This window comes from Sinocyclocheilus rhinocerous, unplaced genomic scaffold (assembly GCF_001515625.1).
Source record: "Sinocyclocheilus rhinocerous isolate Xijiao unplaced genomic scaffold, SAMN03320098_v1.1 scaffold239, whole genome shotgun sequence".
NCBI classification, from domain to species: domain Eukaryota; kingdom Metazoa; phylum Chordata; class Actinopteri; order Cypriniformes; family Cyprinidae; genus Sinocyclocheilus; species Sinocyclocheilus rhinocerous.
In genome coordinates this window covers 658786-668861 of record NW_015653198.1, presented here as the reverse complement: position 1 = coordinate 668861, position 10076 = coordinate 658786, and the positions used below count along the sequence as shown (strand labels likewise).

Sequence of the window (10076 nt, the reverse complement as noted above, 5' to 3'; positions counted from 1 at the left end):
TCTCCCATCGGCCTGTGCCAAGGTGGAATTACGCAAGCGGCGATGGTGACCGCGACCCAGACTTAAGAACACGGTTGCCATGACTAGCTTGTTGGGATGCTGAACTTTGCCTCAGTGGTGGATCGGAACTTGTAGCACTGGCAAATTGTGCACCACCGGACGGGACTGTGTGCTCTCGCTCACTCGCTCACTCGCTCACTCGCTCTCTCTTGTTCTGCCACCAGCCCCCTCTCTCTCTCTTTCCCCTCCCTTTCAGCTCTTCAAGCTAACGTATTGGCTGAGCTACAGGCATCTTGTTGCCAAATAGGTGGGCCCTACTCGTGTTGGCAAAGACTCAGGCAATGGTTATGGAAATAACGTGGAGAGGACGAGAGAGAGCGAGCGAGCGATCGAGAGAGAGAGAGTTGGAGAGAAAAGGAGTAAAAAAAGCAGCAGCACTTGGGTTTGCCAGCGGTCCTGCAAGCTCGTCCAACATTGATTCGGTTCTCTTTTTTTCCCTGCCTGTATTCTGTGCTTTGCATTAGCCAGCTCCCCCCACCCGCCCCACTTCGTCGCAGGAGTGTGCATGCATGTGCCTGCGTTATGTGTGTGCCGCGCTCTCTGAGTTTTTTGCCGGATCCAAAGATCTAAGAAAACACTCATTGTGCTTTGCCAAGGATTTTTTTTTTTGTCTGCATTGTTTAGATTTTTTTTTATTATTTGGAAAGCAAAAGCATTTATTTTGAGTGCTGCTGCTTTTCTGTTTGTTTTTTTCTTCTTCTTTTTTTCTTGCATACACACCTTTATTTAATTTTTTGTTTTTCATTTTTTTCTTCTTTTTTGGAACAATTTTTTAAAAAAATAACCAATTTTACCTGGAAACGCAAAAGAAAATTCCTGATCTTGAAATTTCATGAAAACTTCTTTCTGCCGGCAATTGGAGCGTCTCCAGTCTTCTTTCCTATTTACCCAAGTTTTTTTCGGTCGCCAATTCTTCATCTTTGCCAAGCCAGCTGTTGTTGTTTCGGCGTGAGTGGCAAAGAACTGGTGCGGGTGGATTTTTTTTTTCCCCGTCCTGAACGGCGTGCCAAATTTATGATGAGAGTGCAAAATGGTAACTACCAGCCTTTCTCTCTCTTTCTGCTCCTGTCTGCAGTGTGTGCTTTTCACGGTGCTATCTGCCTTCTCGATTGTCGAAATGTGAACATGCCTGGATTTCTGCACGACAGCAGCCCGCAGACAGGATTTGATGGCAGGTCTTGAAGGGACGCAGTTTAACCGCGGTCTTGTTGGGGCGAGAGTTGGCGGGGAGGGTCTGGGGCACGGCGGCCCTGGCACTGGGGCACCGTGGCGCGGTTTAGGCTTTGTCACTGAGCGTTGTGTGGTGAAGGTATTATTGGAGAGCTGAATGAGTCTTCCGTTGCCGTGGGGATCGCCAAGCTTTTCTTGGCCTGACTTGAGCTAAAGAAGCTGCTTTCTGTGAATTGCAGAATCTCGGAATTCCTGCACAGCCGCTGAGATCTTTAAACTGTCTGAAAAAGAGCCTCGTTTAGCTTTCAATTTGCATTTACTTTAATTTCATTTAAAGTCTTTGTATTTGTGTAGGATAATCGTGTCTGAACTTAAGGGATTTTTCTTTATGCATGCTTCTGTTGTGAAAATTGAAAATAATGATCGATCACACTCTCATAATGGCTTTCAATTTACATTCTATTCAGTCTTAATTTATGGATTTTATTGATTTATTTTTATGTTTGCTCAGCATTGAAAGAAATGCCAAAATTAGATCCTATTTCCAGAAAATTGGCATTCAAATTCATAACAATCAAATGGCTTTAATGGAATGTAATGATAAATGGAGACTAAATAGAATGTAAGAATGTATTATTTCAATTGAAAATAATATTTGTGAACTAAATTGATTTCTACACTGCTAAAAATAATTTTCTTAATCTGTATTTTTTTTTGTTTTCCAGTAAAAATATCCCTAAACAACATAAATGTACTTGAGGAGCAACATTTTTTTTTAAAGATAAAACCTGTTTCCAGAAAGAATATTCTGAATTAAGTTTATTTTTTCCTTATGTTTACCTCATTGGCAAATATATTTATTCTTTGAACCTCTCTAAAATTATTGAGATTTATGCTTAAATCCTAAAATGCATTCAAATGGACCTAATTCAGCATGCATTCTCTTTTATTTACACTATTATAGATCATTTTAATGCGAAAACAAGACACAATTGTTATTTGCAGATGAGTAAATGTGACTGCATGCAATGCATCCTTTTCCAAAGTTCTCAAAATATTCATTTTTAAGTTCCACGAAAGTCTCTGAAATTAGCTTTTTTTTTTTTATCCAACAGGATGAATTTCATCCCTTCATCGAGGCTTTGCTGCCACACGTCCGTGCGTTCTCCTACACCTGGTTCAACCTCCAGGCCCGCAAGCGCAAGTACTTCAAGAAGCACGAGAAGCGCATGACGAAGGACGAGGAGCGCGCCGTCAAAGACGAACTCCTGGGCGAGAAGCCTGAGATCAAGCAGAAGTGGGCGTCCCGTCTGCTCGCCAAGCTCCGCAAAGACATCCGGCCGGAGTTCCGTGAGGACTTCGTGCTCACCATCACGGGGAAGAAGCCGCCGTGCTGCGTGCTGTCCAACCCCGACCAGAAGGGCAAGATCCGCCGCATCGACTGCCTGCGGCAAGCGGACAAGGTCTGGCGCCTGGACCTGGTGATGGTGATCCTGTTCAAGGGAAGCCCGTTGGAGAGCACAGACGGAGAGAGGCTGGTCAAGTCGCCGCAGTGCTCCAACCATGGCCTCTGCGTGCAGCCACACCACATCGGAGTGTCCGTGAAAGAACTGGACCTGTATCTGGCCTACTTTGTCCACACGCCAGGTGAGCCACAGTCTCACACACACACACACACACACACACACACACACACTGAAATGTGCCGCAGCGTAACCCGGTTCAGGAAACACGATCCAATTCGGTTCCGGGCTGTATTCCAGAAATGTACTTGAATGCAAATATATGCAAATACAGGCTTTGTTGTGTTTATTTCTTTGTTGTTATTTTTGTGGTTGCGATGAAACTTGAAGGAGTGTGTGTGAAATTGTGACATTTTTGACTTTTTGTGTGTGTGTGTGTGTGTGTGTGTGTGTGTGTGAGAACTGGTTTATAGGTTATGTTCGCTGTAGAGTGTGTAGCATAATGCACCCATACCTTTGATAGTTTGTGTGTGTGTGTGTGTGTATAAATGTCAGATAGTGTATTGTGGCGGTGACAGCTGGCCTGCTCCCAGCTGGTGTAAAGGCCACACACACACACACACACACACTGGTTAGTTACACTACTGCCTTTTAATAAACACACCAATAATCAGAACGATCACATTCTCATAGACGGAGAATGTACTTTCGATTTACACCTCTTAATTTATGTATTTTATTTAGTTATTTATTTTTGTTTTGCTCAGCATTGAAATGTCAAAATTAGATATTAAAATCAGAACATTAATATTAAAAATCCCAACAATGAAATGACTTTTGTGCAACTTAATGATAAATGCAGACTAAATAGAACATAAAAATGTTAAAATATTTTGTTTTATACAGCATAAAAATATAAAATATAACATAACATATATAATGTTTTGTATTCCAGATTTGCAGAAATAATATATATTTATATATAAAATATATTTATATTTTAGTATTATTATTATTATCAATAATAATAATAATAATGATAATATAATAATAAACAAAATTGCTAGAATTTTATTTCTAAATACTTAGTCTTCTGCACCTCTACTACAACAATAGTTTGTTCAATTAATATGTATTTTTTAATCAATTAAAATATTTAATTATTGTTTAAAATTGATTATTATTATTATTATTATCATTTATTAACAGTAATAATAATAAACAAATAAATGTCAAGGATTATTTCTAAACACTTAAAATAATGCTTTCTGCAACTACTACAACAATAATAGCTTGTTGATTTAATATGAACTTTATTTAAAATATTTAAGTTTTTTTTTTTGTAATGTTAGAATTGGTGATTGTAGTTTTGTTGCAGGTGCAAGTATTTATTTGTCAGATGCTCTGTATGTTGGTCACTGTATTGGCAGCAGTTCTTTGGAAAACACAGAAAGAGACGAGCACAAACAGCGCAATATTATATTTGCAGCTATTTACAGGCAGCTCAGTTATTTAGCTATTATCTGTGCACTCAGAGTATGTGAACAGGCAACATTTGACGGCGGTTTTCGCCTTTGTTGTGACACAGAGCCATAATTCTGTTTGCTGGCAGGGCCTCCGAAAGAGATTTTGATGCCCATGCCGAGTTTCCCTTTCGCTCCGTGTGGAACTCGGCGTCAGTTAGCCGGTTCACCATGCCGTTCTTTTCCTGTTTAACGGTATGCCAGGACTCAGATTATCTCCTGCTGACCCGGCCGAATCTCCTGTCTTAATCCGGACGCTATTAAAGCTGCCCGATGGCTCATTGTTCCGGCCACATCCGTTTTACCATATTGAGGGAATATTACTGCAACATTTGTTCATTTCCCTTAAACACTGACAGACCCCGTTTTACGCAGTCTGTGTTTTGCGAAGATTATTCTCAAAGCAAACATTTGCGTTTATTTGCGGCGAGCGCCTGCCAAAAGCCAGCCCTGGTTTAGATCACTTCTGCTTTTGCTGTCTAAGTCAGCGTTTACATTACGGCTCCAGCGTCTGAACAACTACATGTACTGTGATATTTGCACGCTGTAGCTCAGGAGGCACAATTCATGTATAATTTACTCTCCAGGTCCGGTTGTTTTGTGGTGTATTGACAAGATGCGTGTCGTATCGCCCCCTGGGAGCGATTAATGACGTTAAACGCCGACGCTTAAATACCCAGGAGCACGACGGCGTAATTACGCTCGGTCTTCTCGCCGCACGCCGGCTGTATTAATGATGATGATTAATGGGAGTTTTTGACGAGCACCTCGGATCGGCCGTCTCGCGCAGCTCCAGAAAAAAAAGTTGTTATTTTTCTTCTGCGTTTGTCAGAATGATGGATGTTTTCTCCCGGGTTAGTCATCTCTGGAGCTCGCCACGTCATACGGCTTCCATTATCGCGCAGTCATGATAAAAACATGTGCCTGCTCTCATCTCTAATCGAGCTGTGTCCAGCTCAGACAGCCGATAAAACGCCGGCCGCGGTGCCAAGTTCTGTAGTCAGGCGACAGCTATACAGCTCTGTGTTGTAAAGGAGAGAGAGAGGGATAGACGCTGAAAAGAGGGGAACTAATGGTGGCCTTTTCCTTTTAGAAAAGGAAATGGATGTGTATAGTCGAACGACAAAAGACTCTTAAAGTGCGGTCAAGCGTTAAATCACTTGTTTCACAGCGAATCATCTATTCAGGATCGTTTCCACAGCTTTCAAGAGAGAGGTGTTGCGATTTCTAGCGGGAATTTAAAAATAAAGACGGATTTTGTGCTGTGGGTGTTTGATGACGGTGTGAGCTGCAAACTTTTATAGTTGGTATTTTCTGCATCATGTTTTTTTTTAGCCGAGCTTTTGCATCTCTTCAGAAGTGACAAAAGCAATGAGACTGCTTGCCATCAAAGGCCTTTGGGCAGCAGCGCTCCTTCTTGGCTGGTAATCGAGGTGTTGTGGGCCGCTAACAGATTCCCGCTGCTCCAGGCTTTGAGGCCCGTAACCAGATCGACAGCAGACAGTCACCCACACTGACCGCTGACTCGCCGCTCTGGTCACCTTCACATTCGATTTGATTTGAAGCTGGGTGTACTTTTGACTCTCTTTCAGCAACGTGAAGGTGTTGCTTGGATCGCACTCAGGAAGCTGGTTTTCCTGTGTTTATTGTGTTTGTGAGAGAGAGTTTGTTTAATTGCAGGTGCTGGTGGAAAAATATTAGTCCATTTGGATTTAGCTTTTACTCTTTGGCTGTTTTTAAAAATATGACATAAGAATATTTTAAAGCCTGTGTGTTATAGCTGATTTGTTTAGAAGTGAGAAAATGTAAATTTGAGTGTCTGCTTCAGTGATGGCAGGAAAAAAAAAAACTTAAAAAAAACAATTTACATTTTAAATATATTTTTAAGTAATGCATATTTTTTATATAAATGTAAATTTCATAATTAAAATTCAATTCAATTTTTAAACAAATATATTCACAATTTCATAATCAAATTTCATAAAATCAACATTGAACAAAATACGAATTTTTTAAATAAGTGTTTTCATAAATTACATTTTATAGGTATTTTATTATCTTTCATTTTAACAGCAAATTTCTGATGCTGCATTTTAATATTTTGAATTTATTATAATACAGAAGTGTTTAAATGACAATTAAAAAAAATATATTTTATCAGTATATTTACAATATGCTAATTCTAACTATTTTAATATATAAGTATAATTACGTTTTGCTTTAATGTGTGTAGGTGAAATATGCAAATAATAATTTCCCTAAAGATATTTATGTTCATTCACTTAGCAGTTATGATAAAACACATAGCATATCAAATGAAATAAATATATTTATTTATTCATTTGAAGCAGATGGAAAAATGCATGCGAAATGCACAAGAAGTGTGTGTTTGAAAATCTTTCTGTTGTAGTTGTTTTTCTTCTAATATTCAAACACTCATGTGGCACAATCTCGTCACCGTGAGAGAAAGTCAAAAACGGCAGAATTCAGCAGAATAAAACCTGTAGAGGTAAACCCAAAATGCCCCATATACTGCACACATAAACATATAAACAAACAGAAATAATGTAAACCAGAGATATTAATATTCTCCGGCATTTTAAAAGAGATTACATCAACAATAACCACACCAAATGAATCCTCCTCCTCCTGATCAACTATTAATTATTAGTAATGTTATTATTTGCATTGTTGCATTTGTTAAAACAGAGAATAGAACAGCGGGCAGAGAATAAAGATGGTGCAAAATGCCAAAATGGAAACAAAAGCCGGTCTGCGAAGGGAACTTCGACTGGTGTGTGTGTTTGGCACTGCCGCACGGATCTCAGCTTTTCAAATCACACCACACGCTCTGCCAACATCCCTCTCTCTTTCCCAGCCTCTCCTTCCATTTAACCCGCTTTTTCAGGCCTTTTCCTCCAAACACGTCCTCCCTCTCTCGCCATCTTAACACCTCCGTCAATGCGCCGACGGGAAAAACATGCCGTTACCTCGCTCGCAATTCCGTATAGAAACATACACTCGCTTTCTGTCACAGGAAGACGTTCTTTTTTTTTTTTTTGGAGCACTTTTCTTTTTTAATGACTCAGAAATTGGCCACAGCGAACGATCCCATACGCTGGGAAAGCCGCATTCCAAATCCAAATGGAGAGTTTGGCAGCGCTGACTTTGGCTGCCGGGCTTCTGTCTGTGATATTAGATGTAAAAAAAAAAATAATACGGGTCTGATAGATCATCCAGCTAATCGTGTTTAAGTAGATATGTTTTTACACAAAATCACCCTTTAGGCGTCTGACCCGAGTAGTCAAACTGTCACCAAGCTGAATTAAAGTTTCTTTTACTTCTAAAGTGTGTCAGCAGAACCGGCTGGAGGCGGCGTTATAGCATGACACTTCAGACAACCAGCTTATACCAGATGAGAGTCACAGAGTTTGACATAAGCCCTTATAGGAATGTATGTTTTTGTGTGTTTGCGCTGTGATGCTATTTCTACACCGGTGTGTACGGCGCGCTATGAATGACATGCCGGACAGGCTAATAGCGGCAGTCAGACTGAGCGAATAATGATTGGAAAATGAGGGCTATTATTGAACTAGAGTAAACAGCAGAGGACTCTGGTGAAAAGACCTCATTCACCACAGCGCTGGAGTGCAGCGGCTTTCTTCTCCTCAGGGGTCCTCCTGCCGCTCTCAGAATCCGCCTTTTGTTCGCCACAGAGAGAGAGAGAGAGGGGACGGAGCCCGCGCCGGTCTAACGAGACCTTCATTTTGTCGTGTCGATGAGGCCGCTTCATCACTGCAACAGTAGACACACACTGACTGCCCATGGGGCACTGACTGTAAAAACTACTTTTTGGTACTATCATGGTTTTTTCGATACTTTTGTAATGCAGTACAATTATATATACAATTATCAGCTACTGATTTGCTGAAATTTACCATGGTACACTAAATGAACTGTACAGTGATGGTAATACCATGGTAGTTTTATGCAACTTTACAGAAATGTACCATGTTTTATTTTACAGAAATACGGCTGATTTGGATTTCCCATATGCCAACAAAAAATACTTTGGAACTACAGTGTCTGTTTTTTTCTTTTTTTTAACAGTACTAAGGTGATATTAGTAAATACTTGACCTGCTAGTTTGTTTTCCCTGACATTCTAATTTATTGAGATGCACCTGTATATATATATATATATATATATATATATTAATAAAAATACTATGGTATTACCATATAGTGGTATATAGTAAATATTCAACCTGCTAGTTTGTTTTCCCATACAAAATTTGTTATAATAACAACAAAATTACACATTTTTTAATATTTATTAATTTAGCATTTTTTATCCAAGTGTCTCTACATGGTACTGTTGCAATACAGTAGATGTATTAGCTTTCTTACTGAAAATTACTGTGGCCATACTATAGTACAGTGATAAAATCAGATGATTAATGTGGTACTTTTTGTTGTTTTTTTTTCTTACGAAGAAAATTACATTTCTGAAAGGTAAGTGCAAATCAGCATCAAATCTGCCATGTTTTCAACGTGATACTATGGTGATGCATTACATTTATTTTCTTTACAAACATTTGCCATGGTTTGTGTGTGTGTGTGCATATGATTACATTCAATCAAAAAGTTTTTATAATCTTTGTTGTGGTAAACAAATTTGTGGTTGTTTCAGAAACACAATGCTTTAGGGCTCTTTGGCACTGTATGTGAATGCTAATGTATGGATGTTTGCTTGGAGCAGCGCGTGAGCAGGTTTCTGTCTGTGTGGAAGCGCTCGCTTGTGTATGTGTGTGTGTGTGTGTGTAAATGCACGTGAGCTAGAGGAAAAAAATTAATCAGGGCAGCTCAGGGACGCAGAGTGTAAACTAGGTGCTAATGCCTCCTTTTGCCTGTTTTGTCAGTGCAAACGTTCTAATTAATGGGAATGGAATAAATAAATTAAGCGGCTACGTCTCTCCACAGCTGAGCAGCAAGAGAGAGCGAAAGAGAGAGAGAGAGAGAGCGGCTGTGAATTTCTCTTCCTGTTCCACTTATCATGTTATGACCTATTAGCCCGGGCTTTGATGCAGAGGCTTTTGTCTACACACACAAAAGCAGCTTTATTCTGTCAGATTTATGAGGTATTCATGTAACTAATAAAATCATTTTCCTCCAGATTTGAATTCATTGTGCATGTAATTGACTTTGCAGAGAGTGCACTAAAATATATGCAAGTAAAGAGCCACTGCTGGTTAGTGGTGTTTGCTAAGTCAAGCATTATTACCAAGGCTAAAGGAATATTTTCATTTTTGTTGAAAATGTCCTCACCCTCAGGCCATCCAAGATGTAAAGTTTGCTTTTTTATCAGAACATATTTGGAGAAATTTAGCATAACATCAGTTGCTCATCAATGGATCCTCTGCAGTGAATGGGTGCCGTCAGAATGAGAGTCCAAACAGCTGATAAAAACATCACAATAATCCACAAGTAATTCTCATGATGTGAAAAGCTGCGTGTCCTCTATCTGTAATATTGCTTTCTCTAGTAAAAAAAAGTCATTTCGTCTGAATCAGGAGAGAAATATGCACAGATCATTCCAAAACAGATCTAAACCAATATATCAGTGAATATTGATGTCAGAGGACAACAGAATGGACCTTTTCACCTTGTGTAAACCTTATAATGGATTATGAACTCATATTTTGTCCAGAAGCGACAATTTAAAGCTACAATGGTGGCTTTATTTATTGAAAACATGCAGCTTTTCGCTTCACTAGATGTAGTTGATGGACTGGAGTGGTGTGGATTACTTGTGGATTATTGTGATGTTTCTATCAGCTGTTTGGACTCTCATTCTGACG

At 39.5% G+C, this 10076-nt stretch overlaps 1 protein-coding gene across 12 annotated transcripts in view; it reads left to right on the top strand.

Moving 5' to 3' along the window:
- Window positions 1-10076, top strand: part of LOC107715650 (nuclear factor 1 X-type-like) — a 182136-nt gene that overhangs the window by 67243 nt on the left and 104817 nt on the right. For 11 of the 12 annotated variants that reach the window (XM_016521817.1, XM_016521809.1, XM_016521813.1 and 8 more), the window contains one exon: window positions 2346-2877. In XM_016521817.1, the coding sequence (XP_016377303.1) occupies window positions 2346-2877 (532 nt within the window). Of the gene's footprint in view, window positions 1-974; window positions 1094-2345; window positions 2878-10076 lie in introns of those variants that run through there. The other variant, XM_016521811.1, reaches the window with a different exon arrangement.